At 42.5% G+C, this 26,471-nt stretch overlaps 1 protein-coding gene and 1 long non-coding RNA gene across 5 annotated transcripts in view; one reads left to right on the plus strand and one right to left on the minus strand.

Moving 5' to 3' along the window:
- Window positions 1–2,397: 2,397 nt before the first annotated feature.
- On the plus strand, window positions 2,398–25,675 carry LOC147022267 (uncharacterized). Of its 4 annotated transcripts, none has more exons than XR_015061153.1 (5): window positions 2,398–2,991; window positions 3,621–3,761; window positions 10,305–10,391; window positions 23,618–23,748; window positions 25,297–25,675. It is a non-coding gene; the product is annotated as an uncharacterized LOC147022267 (long non-coding RNA). The 4 variants fall into 4 exon arrangements; XR_015061152.1 differs by lacking the exon at window positions 2,398–2,991 and adding an exon at window positions 3,065–3,245; XR_015061155.1 differs by lacking the exon at window positions 3,621–3,761.
- Window positions 19,354–26,471, minus strand: part of LOC147022268 (uncharacterized) — a 33,529-nt gene continuing 26,411 nt past the window's right edge. The window contains exons 5-7 of the mRNA XM_085892992.1: window positions 25,947–26,045; window positions 21,119–21,175; window positions 19,354–19,487 (exon numbers count right to left, since the gene is read on the minus strand). Of these exons, the coding sequence (XP_085749118.1) occupies window positions 19,470–19,487; window positions 21,119–21,175; window positions 25,947–26,045 (174 nt within the window). The 3' untranslated portion in view covers window positions 19,354–19,469. The remainder of the gene's footprint in view (window positions 19,488–21,118; window positions 21,176–25,946; window positions 26,046–26,471) is intronic.

The raw sequence follows: 26,471 nt of genomic DNA on the forward strand, positions 1-26,471 counted from the left end.
TCACACCCCCCCCACCCTCCGGTCCAATCAACGGCCTTGGCGCCCGTTTTGGCCAATGACAGGGCGACGAGCGCACCTTGGGCGCTAAAACTGTCCAGTGAGGGAGAGCGGGGAGGGAGGAGGCGTCCCCCTCCCCCCCCTCCGGAGAAGGGTGAATAAGGTTGCGGCACGATCGAAAAGGAGGAGGGTTTTGGTTGTTGGGACGAGCGCGAACAGAGCTCTCGAGTCTGCTCACGTCTCGCTGGCACCTGGTTCTTCCATCGCATCTTGCTGGCACCTGGTTCTTCCATCGCATCTTGCTGGCACCTGGTTCTTCCATCGCATCTTGCTGGCACCTGGTTCTTCCATCGCATCTTGCTGGCGCCTGGTTCTTCTGACGGCATCGCGACGCTGGTCTGGGTCGCTCGTCTCGTCGAAGACTGCACGAGGCAGAAAGGTCCATGTCCTTCTGGGTGTGTGTGTGTGTGTGTGTGTGTGTGTGTGTGTGTGTGTGTGTGTGTGTGTGTGTGTGTGTGTGTGTGTGTGTGTGTCTGGGGCCCTGTCTGTAAGTAGGAATTAGATAAGTGCCTTTGCTGTACATTACTTGCCTTGCTTTAGTTGGGATAACTCTGCTCTTATGTGTTCTTTCCACACCCATTGTAAATAAATATCCATGTGTTAAATGTATCAGCTCGTTTTTGTGTTTTCCTCATTGGTTTAACGCGGTGAATGTTGGGAGAATTAAAGAAGGCCATTGTTGAAGTAGTGGTGTGCATTTAGGACCATCCGCTCGGGTCACGCACGGGTCGAGCACGCGTACGGCTGGTCCCGTACAGGTGCCGTCGAGGGTGTGAATACTCGGTAACTCGCCAAGTGGTCTCTAGGTATTTTGAAGTTTGGCAAATAACCCTGTACCACGTGGTGGAATTATTGACGATTCACGGTCTGGTAAGGGACGCGTACCCACGGAGTTTTCCGAAAGGTACGATCGAGACTCCGGGTGTTCGGTAGAGTCGACCCTACTGCTCCACCTCGCGGTCGTGCTCGCAGCCGATACCCGGCCCGCAACAATATGACGTTGGTCATGTACCTGACACGTAACGTACACACTCACTAAGCTTATTAAAAATACAATCCACAGTTCTCAACAAATATATAATAAATGTATGGAGAAATACAAAATACTCCACACTTCGTGTATATTAAAATTATTGGCTGTGCCATCTTTTATATAGATCGACAGTAAACATTTAATACACACACACACACACACACACACACACACACACACACACACACACACACACACACACACACACACACACACACACATACACACACACATACACACACATACACATACACACACACACACACACACACACACATACACACACACATACACACACATACACACACACACACACACACACATACACATACACACACATACACACTCTTACACACACATATGCACATACACACACACATACACATACACACATATACACATACACACACACATACACACTCTTACACACACATATGCACATACACACACATACACATACACACATATACACATTCTTACACACATACACACACATACATACATACATATACACACATACACACACAACCTCTCTTACACACATACACACACTTACACACACACACACACACACACACACACACACACTCACACACACATACACACACACATACATACATATACACACACATACACACACAACCTCTCTGACACACATACACACACTTACACACACACACACACACACACACACACACACACACACACACACACACTCACACACACACACATACACACACACACACACTCTTACACAAACACACACACATACACACATATACACATACACACACATACACACTCTTACACACACACATACACATACACACACATACACACCCACACACAAATACACACCCACACACACATACATACACACATACATGCACACTCTCTTACACACACACACATACACACTCTTACACACACATATACACTTACACACACACCTCTATACACTTACACACACACATGCACACACATACACACGTACACACATCCATACACATACACATACATACACACTCTTACACACACATATACACATACACACATATACACTTACACACACACATACACACGTACACACATCCACACACACACACACACACACACACACATACACACGTACACACATCCATACACATACACATACACACACATACATACATATACACACACATACATACATATACACACACATACATACATATACACACACATACTCTCTTACACACACACACACACACACACACACACACACACACACACACACACACACACACACACACACACACACACACACACACACCTTCATCCATTTGTAGTCGATAACTCGTAACAGAAGGGAAACTCACATTTGAGAACTTCCCCTGGTCGGGGGTTCGATCATCGTCATTATCATTGTTTGGATCAATAACCAATCAACTAACGACCTGTGAACCAACATTTCCGTTTAAAAGTTAATTAAATCTCATCGATCACTCCAATACTTTGCCATGATTTTTCTAAATCATACAGCTTTTCGGGTATAACCCCCCCCCCCACACATGTTTCATTGTGCAATTGTGTGCGTTTTCACCTCTCGGATTATTTCAACAAAGAGCTTGTGTTCTTAAAAAAAACCCCAAAAAACTCAAAACTGAGCCTTTCATGACATCAGAGTGAAGCACCTGTCTCGCAACCCCGTTCGCCTTTCACAAGAGTTCCCAGGCAGATGGGGGCGTGACGTCAATCAATGACGTCACGGCCGAAGAAAAATAAAAAAACCCGCAAAACTTTGTATCAAGCCTGAAGCCGCATCATGATTCAAGGAGGTGCGACCACGATGAGCAGCGTGAGATTTCGACTGCAGCACGTCGATCGTCACCTGCTCAAGGCAATCGCTCCAGGATCCACAGGTACTCTAATCCACCGCGTGTTTTCCGCATCCCCGGCGGCGCACGCGATGCTGTCAAAGCCACGACGCGCGCTTTGTTCTTCTCGCAGGGCGGGGGTGCCCGGCTTGCGTGACTCTTAAATAGAGCTCGGGTCACCTTCTTCGCCCGGGTGGAGGGCTTCCCCTGGCAGGGTGACTTGGCAAACGGCGAGAACAATGGCGCCTTTGTGTGCAGTGTGTGCAGTTGCAGCAGCGATTCCCGGCACCGCTCCTAAAGTTAGAAGCGTTCATCTCGAAATTATTTATTTATCTTAACAAATCACTTTTTAAAATCGAAACTCTTTTACACTGCGATTCTTCAACAACGATGTTTTCACTTTTTTTACTTTTTCGTGCATCAAGTGCAATTGTCGTTTTTGACGTTCATTACCAAAAGTAAATTAATGTAAAGTTTCATCTTGCTGGGTTCTGAGATTGAAGTGAGTGAAGAATATGGAGGAGAAATTAATGTGTTGGGGATAAGAGCAATGTAAGGATTGACAAAGATGTGAAAATACAAACCAAGAGGAAACTGCTGAATGGTCTAGTATTTCCAGTTTAAATGTGTGGATGTGAGTGATGGACAGTGAAATAAACCAATGTCACCCGCAGGGTGACCCGTATCTTGCCAAAAGGTGACCACGTGTGACTTCTTTAAGGTCACACTGAGGTGAACAGAGCTGCTATCCACCAGGAGCGACTTCTTGAGGAATATCTGCCTACGAGAGATTCCGATGAGAATCGTTCTACAGAGTAAGCATGAAAAATATGTGTTTGCCTCATAACGTCACCAAATGACGTCATAATGTCTCAAGCTTGACATATCTAGAAAGCACTCATCGAGGTGTTCAATTTGAGGTACTACACGATATGGTTCCTAAAACTTGAAAATTTGACCTTGGGGTCAAATATGTTTGACCTCAGGCGCTAACCATGAAGGTCAAGGCCAATTGCCATCAAAAACTAATCAGCTGAGTGCCAGACCATAAACTATATTCCCATAAAGTTTGGAGATGATTCGATTAAAATTACTCAAAAAATAAGGGTTTTGTCGACCTCCATGATTTACCGCAAAGTGACCTTGTTGACCTTTGACCTTGACCTTTATGTGTGCTGAAGGGTATTGTAATAATACGACGATATGTGTTCCCACAAGAGTTTCCGATGAGAATTTTGCTCTACAGAGTGATATAAAGGTGAAAAATCCAATGATTACAGACAAACAAAATAAAATTTTCATGAAAAATCCGTTTTTTCGTCATGACGTCATCAAATGACGTCATAGCGTCAAACTTTTGACAGATCTGGAAAGCACTTATCAAGCGCTTTCGTATGAGGTATTACTCGATATGGTATCTAATATTTCAAAATTTGACCTTGGGGTCAAAAATGTTTGACCTCAGGCGCTAACCATGAAGGTCAAGGCCAATCACCACCAAAAATAAATCAGCTGAGTGCCAGGCCATGAACTATATTCCCATGAAGTTTGAAGACGATCCGATCAAAATTACTCAAAAAATAAGGGTTTCGTCGACTCCCCTGATTTGCGACAAAGTGACATTGACCTTCAAAATTTTGTGCACTGAAAGGGACCTCTATAGGCCTCTGATATGCGAAGTTACAAAAATTTCCAATGATAACTGTGCTCTGCAGAATTTTTTATACGTGATTACAGACAAAAAAAAAAAACATACAAGCTGACTAACATATATAAGCCTGGTGTTGGCGCAGTGGTTAGGGCAGCGGCTTGGGATCCAAAAGGTCCTGAGTTCAAGCCCCGTTGGGCCACTGAATTAATACACCAGGGGGTTGACTCAGCCTGTCATCCTTCCGAGGTCGGCGAAGTGAGTACCATTGTACTGGGCCGGTGTATACCCCGGTTAAAATAGGTGTACCATATCCCTGTGTCGTAAGAGGCGACCAGGGTTGCGTCAGGAAGGGCATCCGGCGTAAAACATGTGCCAAATCACGATGCGGATCACACGGATGATCCGCTGTGGCGACCCCTAACGGGAGCAGCCGAAGGAAGAAGAAGAAAAAGCTGACTAACATATCTTGCAAAAACTTCGTTTTGGCAAGATAAAAAAGCAAGGAAGAAGATGAACAGTTTTGAAATGTGGCTTTGGAAGATTGCAAGAAGAACGGACAAATCGGTGGTTGAAGAAATTAGAACACCATGTACATGATGAGCACTGATGCCAAACCTAATGCTGGAGAAGGCAACCATGCTGGGTATGATTGAGGGAAGAAGAGGAAGAGGCAAACCTTGTATGCACAGGATGCATGGGGTTGGGGTAAAGGCTGTAACCAAGCCGTCTCTGTCAGAGCTAGGGGAAGTCGTGCAGGATGGGGATGATTATAGAAATTTGATCATTAATGTCACCCGAAGTCAGACACGACTTGACGGAACTCGACAACTAACCAAAAAGAACTACTCTCGAGCTCGTTACCCGAATATTTGTAGGGACTTTAGCATTGTAGTGGAGTATTCACTTACTGCTTCTTCTCGTCCTATTTACGAGAAATAACTAGAAGGTTCAAAGAACACCTTACCCCGTGCAGTCTTGAGAAAAAGGACATGTGAAGGGTCTTTTCAACTGGTGCTTGGCATTTTGTACAAAAAAAAAAAAAATAAAAACTTCACTAGGTGCCACCATATTTGTCTGAATGCTGAATCTCAGTGATCTCGCAGTTACTTTGCTTTCAGAGTATGATACTGCGTAAATATTTTTCTAAGTACTGCTAAAGGGACGGTTTTGAAAGTGCCAAGGAGGAGATTCGTGTTCTGCAGTGTTCAACTATATAATTCAATGTACAAGTAAATAAAATGAAGGTTTGAAAGATTGTGAAATTTTTTGGGAAGTTTACCGTGGTTGATGCACCCTATTTTACATCATATTTAACATGTTACATTAGTTAATTGTGCTTGCTGTTTGTGTCCTTTGTGATGTCCCTAAAGATAGTAAGTTTCCTATCTGAAATGATTTGAAATTATTTTTTTTTTTTACTGCCAGACAGGGAGAGTAAAACAATTACCATGCTCCTCAATGTGTATGTGCACACGAGACGAGATTGCATACAATTTACCAAATTTGGAGCCAAATTACTGCTATACTGCAGATTTGTGTTCCAATTCATTTTCCACAGCATTCAGAATATAAAATTCAATTGAAATTATGTGGTTCCTTTATATTGGACTGACAGTAGACAGACAGACAGACAAAGTGAACCAATTGTTTAACCCCGCATTTCGCTTCATGCATGTGAGATAAAAACATGACAGACAGTGGGATCTTCAGCATGAAATCAGAATTAGTGAGTAATTCATAAACAGATTGTCAGTTTACAAAGACTTCCAATGCATCGTATTACCCCATTCACACAAAACGACAAGCAAAGTTAGGGAATTCGTTTATTTCTGTCTGTCTGTCCATCTGTATACAAACATCAGTTTATGATCGAAGAACAACTTAATATCAATTTAATGTCGTAGTTTGAACATGAATCGGAAAGCAAACCTGCAGTTTGGTAATACTTTGGCTCTGAATTTGTCCCGATCATAGTGTGTTGAGAAGTGAGAATTTTTTTTTCCTCTGTCTGCCTGCCTGCCTGCAAGTCAAACAAAATTGAAAATCATTCCAAACAGGAAACTTACTGTTTTTAAGGAGGTCATAGAGGACACAAACAACAGGCACGAAGAACTAATGTAACGTGTGAGATAAGGTGGTGTATTAGACACTGCATCAACAGCAGTAATTTTCTGGATTTTTTTTTCTTTTTCAATACGAACTTTAAAGTCTTTATTTTATTTCAATTTTATTATATATACATATATATATATATATATATATATATATATATATATATATATATATATATTGTTACGGCTGTGGAAATTCGCATTACACCATAAAGGGCCCTCAGGTGAGATATCTTCATAGGTACATGTGTAGTTAGCCCAAACCCGTTGTATAGAGGGAATTTATGTTATTCATCCGGGCTGCGATGCTTTGAGTTAGCCATTTTTTCTTTTCTGTCGTTATTTTGAACCAGCCACGTCTCAACCGCCATCACACAACAACCACCTTAACCACCACGCCAGCCATCGTCACCAACTACAACCACGCTCCAACCCACAGACAACAACCACAATGCCAACCCTCACCACAGAAGACCCTCCACCACCTTCGCCTTTACCTTCACGAATTCATCCCACATCATCACTTCCACGGCCATTCCCGCACCACCTGTGAACACTGAACGTCGGGCTGTCTTGGGCCCGTTCGGCGATTGATGTCAAGCCGCGAGCGTGAATGGCGGCCTTTCCGAGGGGAAAATTCGGATCAGAAACGCTTCACGCCCACTTCTCCTCCGTAAAATTGGCGAGCGCGGGGCGGCTTGGCCCCGCCTCAAAGCGTGTGTATGTGAAGTCCATATATGCAAATTTTAGGTTCAGGAGAGGTTCACGCCCATTTTTTTGCCCGACCAATGGCTGACCGGGGGGGGGGGGGCGTGGCCTCGCCTCCAATCACGTTCTGATCCTAAAATTTGCATATTGGCTGCTCCTGCCGCCTATGAAAAGGCGAGCGCAAGGCGAATTGAGAGAGTTGGGTTTTGGAGTTGCTTGGAGAGTGTCGGCGAGAGGTTGCTCTTGGGGACAAGGAGCGTTGCGTTGGCGGAGTTGAGGGGAGTGAGCGCAGTGGAACTGCAAGCAAGGGAGCTCGGGTCCGAGGCAAGAGGGACGGCGGTCGGCGACGAGGTTGCGGTGTGGGGGATCGCTCGTCTCGTCGCGGGACCCAAGCCAGCCAGCCATTCCCCTCCCCCAGGGCATCAACAATTCCCCCTTTCCCCCACGCTGAGATAGTGGAAAAGGGGGCCCCGTTCCCACCCCACCCCAAACATCGTGCCAACGAAACCCGCCAAGGGGCACGGAGTCGGGGCACAGCGGCGCGGCCACATTTGCGGCTTGCCCGCCAAAGCGTCACGAGGATGCGGGTAAGACCTCCCCGGTCTCGCGGACCTGGCCGCTCCTCCAGGTCACGCGCACATTTGGCCTACGGGCCTGTCTGCCTCCTTGTCTGTGAGGGTGACTTCTTTCCTTCGCTTTTGTGTAAATGTGTGTTGGTGCCGTCTGTGAAGTAAAACTGTACAAGTGTTGCCGTGTGTGTGCGTAGTCGGTTTTAACTGCTTTTCTTCTTGCATTTGCTTTTTGTGTATGGCTGTATATACGTGCTTTCCATTTTCGCGTAAAAAAGTGCTTGCATGTTAAACTGGGCCCGTTTCGCTTCGTCTCCTTCCTTTTAATTGATTCTCCATCCTGCTTCACGTAAGGGGTTCGTAGTGGGTGCAACATCCCGGTAATTAATCTGAACCGTCCAGGTCGACGATAATACTGCTCAGTTATCCCGATAGCACGGAACGGGCCGCCCAAGCGGCTCGTGTCCGGAGTCGACCTGTGGCGAGGTACAATCGCCCAGTTTACCATCCGCGTGGGTACTTAGGTAGGTCGAGTTTGGCGAACAACCCTATCCTACACGGGTGGCCGATTGGCACGATTGTGGTGAGGTCGAAAGGCCCACCCGTGACTAGCTCCGGGTGATAGTTCCTGGAGGGTCACGACGGAATTGTCCGTCCGGTGGGCGACGTGCCGCGATTCGATTTACGTGGCCGTTCGCACGCCGGCGGGCACGAATTCGTATATATATATATATATATATATATATATATATATATATATATATATATATATATATATATATATATATATATATATATATATATATATATATATATAAACACTGGAGAACACAAATTGCCTTTTTCTCACTTTCAAAACCCTTCTGTTTAGCAGTACTTGGCAAAAATGTTATGGCATTTCATGTCCCCACGTAGACCCCACACATGGCCTTGTCTCAAGACAGCATGAAGTAATGTGTTCTTTGAACTCTCTAATTTGCCATTCCCACCGTGCGTGCGTGTGCGTGTGTGCCTGTCTGTCCAGGCCATGACTTATTCGCATTTGAACTTTTGTCATTTAATTTTCAACAAACTTTTATGATGAGAATATGTAGAAAATAATTAAAAATAGGGACAATACCCAAAAGCACTCACCTGGAAGTGGCTGGATAAGAAAATCAGGGAACCACTGGTAGGTGTGGAGAACCCACAAAATATTTAACAGAGAAGAAAGTAAATACCTTTGGATTTTCTTTTTTTTTAATGCCGTGAATAAACTTTGGTATATCACAGGTGATGAAGGTTGTGGTCAAGTTTCATTAAAATTGTGTCTGAGAAGAGAAAAAAAAACTTTCAGAGAAGTTGCCCACCAAAATAGGTTCCAATTTTGGTTGGCAACCTCCCCTGTAAAACCCCTTACTTGTTTTTTTATAATGCCATGAACAAATATTTTGGGACATCATCGGTGATGAAGGAGAAGAAAGAAAATCATATTTTGGGGGGCAACCCCCAGTAGTCCCACTGAGACCTAGATTTTTTTTAATGGTGTGAACAAACCTTGGTACATCACCGGTGATGAAGGTTGTGGTGAAGTTTAATCAAAATTATTTGTGTTGTTTCTGAGAAGAAAGCAAGTGCCTCTCTTTATTTGGGGGTGGGGGTGGGAGGGGGCAACCCACCATAAACTCCCTTCTTAGACCTCCTCAGACCCCAATTTCATTTATTTATTTGTTAATTTTTTTGTTTATTTATTTAACTAGATGACCCGTGAACCCGTTGGGTTCCCATTGTGACAACGGTTGATGAAAAAAAAAATCATTTCAAAAAAAAAAAAAGATAGCTCCAGCAAACTATAGCACTGAGGTTATTTGCATTGATCAAATTCTTCCAAAGAGTACTTGACTGAATCGGGAATGTGTTTTTTAATAAATTTTTTTGTTGCCCGATTTGAACGAAACTTGATACTGCACACCGCAGGAGAATGGTAAGTAAGGTGGCCCTAAAATTTTTGTACTCTTGTTTACCGTTTTGGCTGTATTTCGGGAACATACATACATACATATATATATATATATATACACAAGATGAGAGTTTTAGTAATATATAGATATATACTGGAACATACATACATACATACATACATACATACATACATACATCTATACAAGATGCGAGTTTTCATATTATATCGATATGTACTGGATCATACATACATACATATACACATCTATACAAGATGAGAGTTTTAGTAATATATAGATAGATACTGTGAACAAGCTTTGTTTGGTACATACTGTGTGATGAGGTTGTGGTGAAGTCTCATCAAAATCATATGTGTAGTTTCAGAGAAGAAGTTGCAATTGTTTGTGGATGGACGGACTGATGGATAATGTGCCATCCCATGAGCTCCCCGGAACTACGTTCCAGGTGAGTTAAAAATTGGGTCAAAATGTGAAAAGGCAAACTCATATTGACTCTAAGTATCCCATATTATCCCTGCCACAGCGCGTCAAGCACGAGACGCCACTTTTAAAAAATCTTTCCTGTGTTTGTTTATTTATTTACCATTGAGCTCCAGTGTGTTTGTTCAGGCCATATAATTTATACAAATTGAGCTTGTGTCGTCAAATCTTCAACGGACCTTTTGATGAGAATATTCTTCTTCTTCTTCTTCTCATCTGCCTCTGCCCATTATAAGGGGTGAGGTCCAATTGCACCAAGATTCTGCCTTACTTGGACCATGATACTCCTCCACTTCCCTCTGTCCTCAGAAAAGTCTCTCCACTCTCCAACCAACCCCATCTTACTGATATCCCTCCTCACACAATCCTCCCATCCTAACGACAGTCCACCTCTTTTCCTCCTACCTTGCTCCCTCAACCTATCTGCTCTCTTTGCCATTCTCTGTTCCCCCATCTGCACCATGTCCAGCCCATCTCAGCTGTCATTTCACCAATCTGCCAGTCAAACTCATCTGCACACCAATCTCCTCCTTCAGTTCATCCATCCTCCTTCTATCCACCTTCTTGTAATCCTCCTGGCCCAGTTGTTCTCGCAAACCTGTCGCCTCTGTTGTTGTCTCTCTGTCAGTGCCACCATGTCCAGACTGTAAAGGTAGGCTGGCATTACACATGACATCAGAACCTTCCCTTTCAATTTCCTTGATATTTTTCTGTCTGCCCCCAATCCCTCCACCCTTATCCACAGATCTGCACCCACCTGAATCCTCCTCCACAACTCTGCCTCCAACCTACCATTCCCAGTCGCTGTTCTCCCCCAGATACTCAAACCTATTTCCCTGTCTGATCTCCTTCCCCTCTAACCTTATATTAATTTATTTTCTCTGCTGTCCGACCCACATCACCTCAGTCTTCTCCATGTTCATCTTCAGCCCATACTTCCCAAAAGCATCCTACCTTGCTCCCTCCCCTAGTACTTCCTGCATTTCCCAGCAACTCTCCACCACAACAGCCAGATCATCTGCAGAACAGCATCCTCCCCAAACTACCCCTCTTGTTCACTTTCCTGCTTACCAGCTCCAACACCATGATAAACATGAGTAGCTGACCATCCTAGGACCAACTAAAACTCTTCACTTCATTCCCTTGTACATTCCTTCCACCAACCTAACTTCTTATTCCAGCACTCCCATACATCTCAGTGATCCATCACCATCTCTCTCAAGACAGTGCTACAGGCCTTCTCCAGGTCCACAAATCCCAATGCCATTTAACCTTGTACCTCCAACCTCGTCTCCACCAGCTGTCTCAGCATGAACATCCCATCTGTCATTCCCCTAACCTTTCTAAACCCCTGCTGCTCTTCTCCGATCTCCATCTCCACACTCTTCCTTATTCTCCCATCCAGAATCCTCTCCAGCACCTTCATGACATGACTTAGCAGCATAATGTCCCTGCGCTTCCCCGAATCTTGAACATCTCACTTCCTCATCCATATCGGCACAATTAACCCTGTTCTTCAATCCTCCGGAATTGAACCGTCTCTCATAATACTTTCAACAGCCTTTTTGTACAACTGACTCTGACTTCTCCCACTGCAATTATCATCTCTGTACACACCTCATCATTGCCTGGTGCTCTTCCCTTCTTCATCCTCTTCAATGCCGTCCACACTTCCTATTCCGTGATCTTCACCAACTCCACATAACACAGGAGCTCCAGCTCACCATTGCTTGCTTTCCGGTTCAACAGCTCTTTTAAATATCCTTCCCGCACCTTCAATACTGCCACTCCTCTCTGTCACTCACCTTCTCCCACCATGCTTAATAACCACCCCCAACCCCCTTCATGTCCTGACCATCCTCATCCCTGTCACGAGCCAATTTATCGAACATCTTCCTCCCATCATCCTCTTACAACTTGTTGTACACCTCCTCTTCCATATCATTCCTCACCTTATCCACAGCTCTCCTTGCTGCTTTCTTCTTCTGCCCATACAGGTGCAACCCCACATCCCGCTGCCTTCCCCTATCCTTGATATTCTCTATCCTCATCCAAACCTAATCTTCACCAACTTATTTCGATACCTCCTCCGTCCACTATACATGGATTATATCCCTAGCCGAGATGATGCACCCATTCCTGACTGCTTCCTACAAAAAAACTTCTGAAATGCCCCTAAACGCCTCTCCATACTTCTTCCACTCCTCCTCCAAACCTTCCGCCTCTTCACGAAGATGCTCATACTTTGCTCTCAATCTCTCCTTGTGCTCTATGACAACATTTCCCTGATACTTCTCCCACCTAATAATCTTCTGAATCTTGCTCTTAGCCTCCCTCCTTTCCTTCATCCATACCACAAACACAAGCACCACAGGCTTGTGCTGGGCGGTGACATGTTCTCCCACTACTGCCTTACTTACAATCCTTAACCCTCCACAACCGTCACTTCCTTACCACCAACAAATCCAATTCTGTTCTATGTTGTCCACCCCTATGGGTAATCTTGCAGCTTTCCCACTTTTGAAAGAATAAACCCGCTATGGCCATCCCATTCCTCACCACCAGCTCCACCAGTTGTCAACCTTCTCTATTCCTCGTTGCCCAACCAAATTTACTAACACATTCGTCTTCACCTGGCTCTGTTACTCTCACACGTGCGTTAAAGTCCCTCGCAACACACAGTATATGGAGAACACAAATTAATATGAAATGCACTTTTTTTTTTTAAACTGTCGTTTTCATCAAGTTTAATTCACCGACAAAGCTGATGCGGATGGGCTTTGCATCTTGAGATACTTTCTAATTATTGTGGTATTACTTTTGTGCATTCAAAAACCTACACTGTGGTGCCAAGAGGGACAGCAATTTCAAAGATATTTAATTGTGATTATAAGAAAATGAAATCGATATAAGTAAAGCTCTTAGAGGAGCTTGTTCCAAAATAGCATGAAGGACAAGGACATGAAAAGTCATCATTGTACTTTTACATGAATATTTTTTTTTGTCTAAAAAAAAGTCGAGGCTCGTGGAGGAGCTCCAACATAGAATGGATGAGAAGATGGCAGAACAAAAGGAAACACACCAATAGTAGGGTTGTACAACAAGAGAGACAGAGACAGAGACAGAGACAGAGACAGAGACACAGAGACAGAGACAGAGAGACAGAGAGAGAGAGACAGAGAGAGAGAGAGAGAGAGAGAGAGAGAGAGAGAGAGAGAGAGAGAGAGAGAGAGAGAGAGAGAGAGAGAGAGAGAGAGAGAGAGAGAGAGAGAGAGAGAGAGACAGAGAGAGAGACACAGAGAGAGAGAGACACAGAGAGAGAGAGACACAGAGAGACAGACAGAGAGAGACAGACAGAGAGAGACAGACAGAGAGAGACACAGAGAGAGACAGAGAGAGAGACAGAGAGAGACAGAGAGAGAGACAGAGAGAGAGACTTTAACAAATAAAAGTGGGGAAGAAAGAGGGGTAGGGGAAGATGCATGGGAGGACAAGATGGAGACAGAAGGAAACTCTCAGGAAGGAAAAACTGGAAACTTGGAAAGAGTTGAGCTTGGGGAGGGTTAACAGGTGTAGAAACAATCATGGTTTTGGATGGGGGATGATCACACACTAGTTATGGCAGATTTCAACATCAACTTTATGCCCACATGTAGCTGCAGATCCCAGCAGTCTCCTTCAATTAATGATTCTCAACTGATAAGTGATGATGTGATGATAACCACATTTTCAATAATAAGTGAAAAATTCAATTCAAACAGAGGAAATTGATGTTCATTGGCCTCCTTGTTGTCATAAAATTGTCTGAAAATAATTATTGTGGTCTCCTGCCACAAACTCAACCAAGTCGCATGTTTGTTTGTTTTTCCGAAAGAACACATTCTTTACTTATGGAGAGACGTTTTTGTGGCAACAAAGAACAAAAGAAACAGCGAACAAATGAAAATAGATGGGTGGCAAATATCGATCGTAATATATACTGGTTACAGAAATCTGCTGAAACTAGAGGGCTGTGATCGGAGAGCGCTGATGGTATAGCCAACTCATAATATTAGCCAATTCATAGCACTTAAAATTCTGCATCATAATTAAAATAAATAAATAAATTATGGAAGAATTCAATAATTGAAAATTGAAAACAAAGATGTGAAAATTAACAAAAATTGAAAATTTATTATTTGGAAATTGAAAAATAAAGAAATTATAAAATAGAAAATTTGAAGATTGAAAAAATAAATAATGAGAAAATAAACAATGAAATGATTGAAAATTTTGAAAAAATTGAAAATTTTGAAAAAATAAATAATTGAAAAATTGAAACGAAATTACAAAAAATATATTCTTCAAAAAGTAGGACATAATGGACACCAAGACTAAACACTGAATGGCTCCCTCTGGGAATCATAATAAAGCCTGCAGCAGATATTGGTGATTTGCATAAAAGGTATCAGGTTATTCACAATTCACATGATGAGAAACAAAGTGTGATTGATGGTGCAATCTGATGGAAAGACAACAAATTGATAAAGGAACAAATAGCTAAACTCTCACAGGTTGAATACTTTGAACAATTTTCAGAGGAAGCTCCATCATAAGTAGCTTTGATGAGAAATGACATCATGATTGATGAGACAAACTCGATCCACCCACCTACTTTAATATGAAGAAATTACCAGTACGTGCTGATGCTTAAAAACGCGGAAGGCGCCTGGACCCGATAAGCTGTTCCCGGAGTTCTTTCATTCAGCACCAAATAAATTTAATGAAGAACTTGTGTCTGATGCGGGAAAAAATTGGGTTAACAGTGAATGTGTCTAAGGAATGGTCTTCTTCAGTTTGTGTTCATGCTCATAATAAATGTTGATAGAAGTGTTCTAACCTTGACGAGGGAAGAAAAGGTCATGGTTTTGGATTGGGGACAATCTGAGACGGTGGTGAACCTGGAGGGAAGACCTGGAGGGAAGAATGAGATTGAAGAAGATGTGGAAATTGGTTCCACAGGCGGTAAATAAGAGGAATGAGTGAATGGAGGTGTGTCGTGATTCTGGATTTAGGTAGTTTAACCAGAAGGGGGTTGATGGTGGAACATGTGTGCCCTTCAGAAATCTTGGGGGGGGGAGTGGGGGAGGGGGGAATGGAGAAAAAGCATGGAAACAGCAGAGGATGCAAGACCAGAAAGGAGACAGTCGAAGACAGAGCCACAGACCTGTCTGCGATGGCGAAGTGACAGGCCCATACACTCAGCTTAATCGCAGGATATTCCAACAATCTTGAAGGCCTTGGGGTTTCTACGGCATTAAGCTGAGAAAAATGTGAGGCAGAGGAAGGGGAGAGCAGTCAAACACTTGGAATATCCATCAAGTTGCAGATGAACGCCTTGTAGGTGGATAGGAGTTCAGGTGTGCCAAGGAATGATTTTGCACAATGGAGGATGCTCAGTCGGTGGCTCACTTTGTAGGCCAACTTTGAAATGTGTGGTTTGCCCAATAACGATCATGGCTGATAGTTAGATCAGGAGTTTGAATGATTGAACTTCCTCAAGAAGATTGTTAAGAAAGTAAAGTGGGGTGTGGGGAGGGGGGGTAAATTTGGTTGGAGTTGCCAGAGAGTTCGTTTGGAGAGAGATAGTGAGAGTGTGAGATTTGTCAGGATCAAAAGGCATATTCCAAGTGTTTGAACGGCTTGTGATTTTGGAAAATTCTGAAGAAATGGAAGAGACTGCAGCATGCCTGTCTGAAGGATGAGGGATGTTACGGCAGGCTCGGGCGTAGCCAGGCTGAGGCAGACGAGGTGGTCGCCTCGTCGCTCATTTCCTGAAGTATGATCTGGCCTGAGCCCTCTGGCCATCTGAGCTCCCTAGGGAGTAAACTATCAAAGCTACCCGGCAGTGCTCTGAATACTCTTATCTCCATTCCTATCTCAATACATAAATAGGACAATACCCCCCCCCCCCCCCCGACAGTGACTGAACAACCCTCCTCCCAGTACACTGATCTCATGAGGCACCAGCTCTCATGAGGACACCTTGTGCATCCTCAAGGCTTGGGATACCAGTTTGCACAGAAGAGTGGCACTAGCCTTCAACCATCATAAGGATGATGAGGAACATTGCAATTGAATGATGACAGAACATGTGGGGTCGGGCGTGGTGAGGGTTTACCATGGGGGCTAAAATGTTTTGACACAAACAAAATTTACTGTTTGACTGTATGGATATATATTTTCATGATTAATGTGGTTGAAATGAACATTAACATTTTAAAATTTTGAGCATTGAAATTAGCCAAGAACAGGTTTCTGGGCATTAAAAATGCATTGGCTTCTGGGGGCCTTGAGCGCCCCCCAGACCCCTCGCCATAATGGCTTCGCGCTGTTGGCGCTCGCAACACTGCGCTACACGTACCATCACATAAACCAAGTTCACCACTTTTCGCCTCATCGCTTTTGGACCTCTGGCTACGCCCTTGGCTGGGGTTGGAATCATCAGCAAACAGGTAAAGGGGATTTTCCAGAATAAGTGAGATCATTTATGAAGATCAGGAATAGTACTGGCCCCAGAAAACTGCTTTGGGACACTCCAGCCTCAACAGGAAGAAGAGATGAAAGGATTCCATTGAGAGATGCACTTGGGTCCGAGATTAGAGGAAGTCATTAGGCCATGTGTGGAGTTGGCCTTGGATGCTTTTGGCAGACAGTTTGGATAGTAAGGCAGGATGTCAGACTGTATCAAAAACACAAGATATGTCCAGAGAAACGGCCCTGATCTCATGTCTGGCATTGAGGGCCTCCAGAGAGAGAGTGTGAGTGAGTGAGTGAGTGAGTGAGTGAGTGAGTGAGTGAGTGAGTGAGTGAGTGAGTGAGTGAGTGAGTGAGTGGTGAGTGAGTGAGTGAGTGAGTGAGTGAGTGAGTGAGTGAGTGAGTGAGTGAGTGAGTGAGTGAGTGAGTGAGTGAGTGAGTGAGTGAGTGAGTGAGTGAGAGAGAGAGAGAGAGAGAGAGAGAGAGAGAGAGAGAGAGAGAGAGAGAGAGAGAGAGAGAGAGAGAGAGAGAGAGAGAGAGAGAGAGAGAGAGAGAGAGAGAGAGAGAGAGAGAGAGAGAGAGAGAGAGAGAGAGAGAGAGAGAGAGAGAGAGAGAGAGAGAGAGAGAGAGAGAGAGAGAGAGAGAGAGAGAGAGAGAGAGAGAGAGAGAGAGAGAGAGAGAGAGAGAGATAGTTTCTGTGGAAGAATTCCCAGGCTGAGTTCACATCAGGGGCAGTAGATATGGGACACCAGTCCTGAAGAGGGTCTCTATTGAATGTTATATTTTGAATACGGATCAGAACATGAATAGGAAAACAAACCTGTAATTTTACAATACTTTGGCTCTGAATTTGTCCCGATTGCGAATGCGCAGAGAGGAGTGAAATTAAAAAAAAATTAACTCTGTCTGCCTATCTCGGTGTCAAACAAAATTGAAAATCATTCCAAATAGGAAACTTACTGTTTTTAATGACATCATAAAGGACACAAACAGCAGGAACAAAGAACTAATGTAAAATGTTAAACTAGAAGGACACTTTACTTGGAAGAGCGCATACCTCCGCCACGTAATGCCTGATCCACGAGAACATATCGGGCCCTCTACATTTTTGAAGTATCATGCTAAACATCGTTTTTGGCGCTATCTCTCAATGGTGAAGAATCACTTTAAAATTAAATTACTCTCGAATGCAGATTCAGATTCAGATCTTCACCAAAAGCATCATCCTTGTCTTCAGTTCATCCTTGTCACACACTGAACCCCTCCACAAAATTTCATCTGGATCCGTCCGCAACTTTTTGAGATATCCTGTACACAAACAAACAGACAAAAAGGGGTGATAACATAACCTCCTTCACCTTCAGTGGTGGAGGTAATAAGGTGGTGTGAAAGACTATCAATGGCAGTAAACATTTGGAATTTTTTTCTTTTACAACCTTTAAAATCTTTATCTTTGTTTAATTGAATTACATACTTGAACACGAGGGCACAAATCGCCTTTTTAGCACTTTCAGAACGCTTCTGTTTAGCAGTTCTTCGACAAAATGGTACGGCCTTTAACATTGACCAATCAAATTTGCTGCTCACAGACCCCACCCCACCCCCATATCCTTGTTTCCCAAGATGGTTCAGGATTTGGTGTGATATGAACTCTCTAGTTTGTGTTTGCATTGGATTACATATTGAAGAAAGCCACGGAAATGTTGAGAAAGAAATTGGAATAACATTTGCATTACACAAGGAAGGTAAATAAGACAAGTTTGGGTATTTTGAATTTGCATGATGAACGAAAATTTCAACTTTTTCTTGATCTTCAAATTATCATAAAGTGCAAGTTGGAACGGTTTGGAGTTTGCAGCTGCCAGATGTAAAATTATGACTGTGGCTTATCCAAATGCCCCGTCTGTTAAATTGTACAAGGTCGGCCAAAAGTCGTGACTGTTTCAAACAGCAATATAGGAAATAAGAAGTGTGTTCTACTGAATATATAATATGGAAATGAAAGAACACACTTTGGAGATTGTTCGCAATTTATTTTGTGAAAATCACATCCAGTAAGTGACCGCTACAGGTATCCTCACAAAATTGTGCCCGCTGCACAACACACTCCATCACAGATGCCAGTGTTTAGAAATGAATGTTAAGGATTTCTCCACGAATATTGTCCTTTAGTTCCTGTAAGGTCCTGGGTTCTGTATGGTTTTCATAATCACATCATTTTTCATAATCCGACACAGTGAAGTCTTGGAAATCTGCATTTCATGGGATTGCCGTTTGCACGATTTCTTCGGGGAGCGCGCGACGTCTTCCTGGACAGCCGCGATGTTTGCTGCAGTTCTCACTGACCTCGGATGACCTGACCCTTTTTTACATCTGTCACTGAATCAGTCTGCCGGAATACCGTCAGCCATCTCCTTACGGCTTTGTCTGTTGTTGCTATTCTGCACACACAACACTGCAACTGTTTAGGAAGTACAGCTCCACAATCAGTGCCCTCTGCTGAAGTGTCCACTTATTCATGATAAATTCAACCCTTAAGATTAACCTGCAACAGAAAAACAAAGCGTCAGTACATTGCTACAATGCCAGTGCAGTCATCATTTTTGGTGGACTCGATACAATGAAATCATACCAGTCGTTAATAATTTTTTTTTTTTTACCTTGGTGGCAATACTTCTCTAACTGGTATGACTGATGATATTAACAGATGATTGAAATTGGCTAGCTCGGCATTTTATAATTTAAACAATTTATGGTTGCAACATTGCCTTGAGTACATCATGCCTGTTTGTATTTGTTCAACACTGTATTCTTACGTGGTTGTGAAGCACGCACACTAACTGAGTAATTGATTAATAAAATATATGCCTTTGCCAACATCAATTTTAAAATGATTGCATGTATTAAGTGGCAGGATAAACACAAAATGATTTCTGCACTGCGGTTAAATTTTAAACATCGTGCTCTGACCTTTGTAAATATTAAGAACATTGGCTTATGCCAACAATTTTGTTGGCTCAGACATGTTGCTTGAACGCATGATACACAATTATCAAATTTGTAGTCTTTCAGTTTGGACCTTATTAAATTGGAGTCAACCACCGGGCGTCCACAGACTACATGGCGACAAAAAAAAATAAAGATGATCTCGAAACCTGCTTGGACAAAACAATCGAGGAAGGAATTTATAACCAGGTCGAGTGGGCAATGAAGAGCGAAGTTGGTTGGATGTGACATTTCACGCAGCAAACTGAACATCTTGGAAATGGACTTGCAATTCTATTATCAAAAAGAAGCCCATCATATTACAAAGAGGTGGCTAATCCCTGCAATCTCTGCTTCTAAGGGGAAACTGTGATCATGTGCTGCACCCATGGCACTTAGATGACCACTACTACTGATACATCTGCAATGCACCACGGAGCAATTCAAGGAGTTCCAATACATGACCTTTGTCAGTTGATGGTGGAATTGTAGCACAAAGTCAGCATGACCTCAAACCCATAACTTCTCGCTTCACTAGTTTTGCTGAGGATAATGGGTTGTTTTATATTATGAGTTGTCTACATAAAAAAGACTGAAGTCATGTATGGACCAGCTCTGCATGGGCATGACTATATCTCTTCGCTATCTCGGCATCTCCAGGATCCACAAGTTCTTCCAGTAACCGTCTCTTCATTAACTTTCCAGGATCCCACACAGTCCTTTGATCCTCCCTTCTCCCAACTGTGGAACTTGAGTTATTGCAATCTCACTCTTCCCTCCTGAGCTTCAGGAATGCTAATCAAAGCCATCTTGGGTCATCTTCTCGGCCTGTTCATGTTATTGTCTACCCATATTAATTTCCCTGTACCCATGGTGTGCCATTCCTTGGACTCTATGCTGCATGTACCATCTACTGGGATTATTGGTGAATGTTTAAAATCCCATGGTATCTTTCATCAAAAGGTGGCGAGTTATCATCGCCAACAAAAATCAATCGCAAATTCCTGCCTAAAGTGCGAGTATCTTCTCGGTGGTCTAAGTGATCTGATATTCTCGGTATTCCAGTTGATACTCACGACAAAACAATGTGGTTGCTGTGTTGGCAGCCGCTCCGATACAATATACAAAATTAACGCTCCCATGTGTTCGCATGCCACGGCTAAACGGCGTCTTCTGATGTAACATTATTACCGGTGCAAACCTTGCTCTGATGGGCTTCACACCCTCCATCCACAAGCTGCAAGGCCGCTGTGGAAGACGTATCTCGTTAATAAATCTACATTTGCAGTTAAAAATTACATCTTTCAAATTGCATGCTTTTCAGCACCTCAACCTCCTGATTTCGGCATCTTTCTAGTTACAACTGCTTATTATCACCAGACCAACACATTATGAATGTTAATTTAAAAATATTTTCTGACATAATGACCTCTCTCAACATTTCCATGAAAACTGACATTCCTTATGATGGCAGAGAAAATTGGTGACCTCATTGTCCATGTTGACAATCCATTCAATTTCTTTTTTTTCATTCGAAATTCTACATTTCACCCCACAAAGAAATATATATATATATACCTATGATATTGCATGCATAAAAAAACCGAACACGTGATTGTTGATGCAATTCGCCTTTCCGACATCATGGGACACAGATGAGGTGCTAACCTCTGACAGAGATGCTGAATAATTACATATCCATTTAATTATGCCTGAAGTTGGCTTAATGGTTCGGGTGGCAGGCTTTGGATCCACGGGTCCTGAGTTCAAATCCCACTCAGCTGTTGAATTAATACCAGGTGGGTTAACTTGGCCTGTCATCCTTCTGAGGTCGGCAAAATGAGTGCCAGCTTGCTGGTATACTGTGTCGGAGCGGCGGTCCATCCAGGATTGTGCCCAATAGCAATGAGACTGCTTAAACAACACCAACGCTCTGCACAGGATATGGTCTCCATCTCCTCTCCTTTCATGTGAGCATGAGAATCAGAACCTGGGGGATAGCATTCCATGCCAAAATCAGCTCCTGTCCCAGCTTGTCGAGGGTCTGTGACTGCTTTGGCAAGGTTAAATTGCAACGATCGATGATACGTATCCGGCAAGATGGCAGGTTAGTGGATCGACAAGAACATTTCTTGTTCCAATGGCACTGTAAGCAGGACCATTGTGGTGCATGAAGGTGATTCCTGGACCATGTTGTTGAAGGGGAGGAAATGCATGTTGCTGTAATTGGATCTCATTCGCGTATCGAACTGCCTTCAGTATTGCTATGGATATGGATCAATGGCCTCCTCCTGTGTTGAAGTTTCTTGTAAGGGAACTCGTATTATTTACCTTTCTACGGATATGAATCATACTTTTAATTTGAGAAGTGTCTGTTTGTTTGTGTGCTTGCTTGTTTGTGTGTTTGACTGATATGGACCCTCGAACTGCCGGGATGGAATTGGGGGTGGGAGGGGGGGACAGGGTGGTGGCAGGGGGAGGGTGGGGACTGGGGTGCATGGGGAGGTTTAAGCTGTAAAAAATAATAAATAATAGTCCCAGTGTCTCGGGGTGGGGTTGGATTAGTTGGACACTGTGTCTGTCTCTAAGGAGGTGAGTAAGTCCTGCCAAATTGGCATATCTGACGAAGTCACCGGTGGCATTATGTTTTTGGGTTGTCCTTCCGTCCCTACGTATATGTCTGTATGTATACGTATGTACAATCCATTCTAATTTTCCCTGTTTTCTCTGCAACCGCTTATCTGATTTACACAAAATCTTCATCATCGGAGCGACTATTCATGTAGAATCTTTTAATAATAATTATGACGTCATAAGTCATGTGTGGCAGCCATGTTGGAAAAAAGGAAAAACGTTGGACCTCTGTATCTCTGAAACTGCTCCTTGGACAAAAATTGAAACTTGGCACATGTGAAGTAATCCCCATTGGAAATAAGTGTGATTTGTAAATGATGGCAGAGGAGGCTTTGTTATGACGTTATAATTGCATACGTCGAATGCTTTATCCGATCAGTATGAAAAATTTTGAGGGTCATCGAGGGATAAATTGTGGGTTGGGGGTGGGGGAATTGATGACATCAGTAGACATGTGGCCATATTTTTTTTTAACATAAAAGCCTTCAAAAATCTTCCATAAAATGACTTTACAGGTATGATCACCTATCCATGAGGAACAAAAACTTATCCACCTATGATGTCATAGGTCACATTGTTTGGCAGCTATGATTTTTTTGAAGAACAACCTTTAAATAATTTTTACAGAAAGGCTTGACAGATCGAGGGGAAACTTCACCAACATGTTCCTCAGGCTTTGGGGATACCAAGGTGTTCATGAATAATTCATAGGTGACATGGTCTGGCAGCACATTGGATTCAATGAAAATCTTAAAAAATATAATTCTCTTGAACTGCTTCATCAATTGACATGAAACTTTACAATGATGATTCTGTTGTCATGTGGAATACACGTTTTAAATTTCAACCTGATTGGACGCATCGTCTGGCAGCCAAAATTTTTCAATATTTTGAATCTGGGTTCAGGGATTAAAAACAAACTTGGTAAAATTATGTATAATGATGTAATAATGTGGACAGAGGTATATCTGGTGATGTCAGGACATTGAAGAGTGCCCTTCTAGTTTATTATTATTATTATTATTAATATTATTATTATTTTTTTACATTGTCTAGGCTTGTGGAAGAGCGATGACACAGAACAAATCAGGACACAACAGAACAAAGGGAACAGTAGGAGAAAGAAGAGCCAACAACAGCAGGGCGGAGGGAGAACGCAGACGGAGACGGACAAATAAGGGATGCAGGTAACAATGAGAAGAATGTAAAGGTTGGACAATATGGTATGGATATATAAGCAAAATTCTGTTTGACCAGTTTATAATTTTGTCAATTTTTTTTGGGTCTGCCAGTGTGATATGTATATATATATATATATATATATATATATATATATATATATATATATATATATATATATATATATATATATATATATATATACACACAGTAGACTACTCGTAAGTCATCACCATCGGGCCCAAGAAAAAAGTGACGACTTACCCATATGCGAACATTCATGATGACTGTGGGGTGAAGGATGAAGTCACGCGTGGCCTGGACACGTACGTGTGAGAGGGAGCAACAAACCCAAAGCCGGCTATTGTACCAAAAGGGAAACACAATCCTCGGGGCATTGGTGGGGGTTCATTGGTGAGTTGGAAAGTGATCACGATCTTCTCCACTTGTCCAAATATCTTGCCCTTATTCTTCAAGATATTGTTCAATGTCTGCCGTTTGATGTCGAACTTCTCAGCTATGGCTGTTTTCTTCATCAGTGGGTTTGCCTCGCAAAACTTGATAATGTCATATTTTTCTGGTAGGTTTACTTGTAAGCTTACGCTTAGTTGCCATCGTCCTGCCTGCAGTGCGATCAACGTGTGTACATATCCAAATAAGAATGATTTGTTATAAACATGAGATAAATTTGGGACTTTTTGACGCTGCCAACTTCGGCGAAGTGATGAGTTACACGCTGCCAACTTACGCTTAGTCTACTGTGTATATATATATATATATATATATATATATATATATATATATATATATATATATATATATATATATATATATATATATATACACACACAAACATAAAGAAAGACCCACTCATATCTCTCACCGGCAAATGGAGAGAATAGCCAATCAGCTCTCATCAAATCAACGAAATACAGGTGGCTTGGATTATATAAACAACTGACCCCTTCCACACCCCTCCAGCCTAAGAAGTTGCATAAAGCAACAAAGAAGACCTACACAAGGTAAGCACTTTTCTGTTTCGAACCCTTCCCAGAGTTCCTCAACAACTATAAAGACGTTCACGCATCATACACACATGAGAATCCCAATGCTACACACCCCCTCAGCTTCCGGACCGTTTTCATCACTTATTGGTGAATCATCAGCGATAGCGCAGACAGAAATGCATATCAATGAGGTGAGGCTCCCAAGCATGTATCACGTGCAAACGTCAAAAGCAGTCAATATATAAATGAAATATGAACACCCACTCACAACACTCCACTGTGAATGGAGGAAATAACTAATTAGGTGAAAGTGAAGCAGTCCTTCAAGCCGTGTGACTATATGTATATTAGTTACATACTGCTTGAACGTCGGTTGCGGACTGCACATACGTCTATTAATTATATACTATTGGAATGTCCCTTTCATGGTGAAGTCATGTGATGATATGTCTATTAATTAAGTACTGTTTGAACATCAGTTGCACCTTGACTTCACACACATATGTCTATTAATTATGCACTATTGGAATGTACCTTTCAACGATTTAGACTGCTGAGACCCCTTCAACCATTGAAGACCCTCTAAGACCCCAAAGACTCAGATGCCTAAGACCCAAAAGATGTCTGCAATGACATGTGGAGAGGTGAACGCAGTGAGCCAATCCATGCTAGTAACTATAATAAATAAAATAATGTGGAAACATATCTTCAATATTATGACAAATTTATGTTTGAAATCATGATTTGAGAAAACTTGTTGTTGACATAAGTAGACTCGTACTCTTGCACCCCACTGTATTTATGTCGAATTTCTTATCATGTATCCAAAAACATTTTTATGTTAATGAAGAAGAAATTAGACATATTTTCGAAATAGTCAAAATAAACATTTGTTCAGTCAATATTATTGTACTTTTGCAATGATCGGCCAAATGTCGTTTTTTACCTCCCTACATTGGTTTCCTTTCAACAACAACCTGCTTTTTAAAGCAAGAACAAATTGAACAAAGCTTTACACATCCACAATACATCAATAATTTCCGAAATAAGAGCAATGATTTATGTGTGCAACCATGCGAAGCAAGCCTCATGGATGGAAATCATTCTGAAGAACGGGAGTGAAATCGATGGTGTCGGACAAAGATGCAAGTGGTGGAGCATAATATAGGGAATAAAGGCATGTCCCCCGAGCCACCCACTTGGTCCTCACGGCTTAGATGCGGAACATCAGCTGCGTTAGGCAACAATGTGTGCTGTGTAACGGCCACATATGGAAACACTCCTTCCAGCCTGGCAACCTAAGGCAGCACACAATTATGGCTTTTCAAACTGCAGAACGTCCGGAATGTGAGCTCACAGGCCAAGAACAATCCCAACCGTGTACCTGTTAATTCATCTAAGAACCCCCAAGTGTGGGCAGGTGTTGGATATATGCATTGGCTAAAGGAAATGTTCTATTTCACAATTTAAAAACATTTTTAACATTCCAAATCTCCCAACCAGAAGCTAGTTCTAACTTTTTATCTTCCACTACTACAAGGAAGTGAGTGAGTCAAGCTGTTTATTAGCTGAAAAATGCATTTGTCTTTTTTATAACATTTTTCCTGGTTTTATGGATATAGTTGTCCACTTGATCACAATTTATCCTCCTGAAAGGCTACTATAGCATGAGCCAAAGTATTATTTAAATATATTATTTAATGCTGATCTCGGAGATTTTTCAG

Source organism: Eptatretus burgeri, chromosome 8, assembly GCF_056783735.1.
Source record: "Eptatretus burgeri isolate ZD-2024b chromosome 8, Ebu_testis_v1, whole genome shotgun sequence".
In the NCBI taxonomy this organism is placed as follows: Eukaryota; Metazoa; Chordata; class Myxini; order Myxiniformes; family Myxinidae; genus Eptatretus; species Eptatretus burgeri.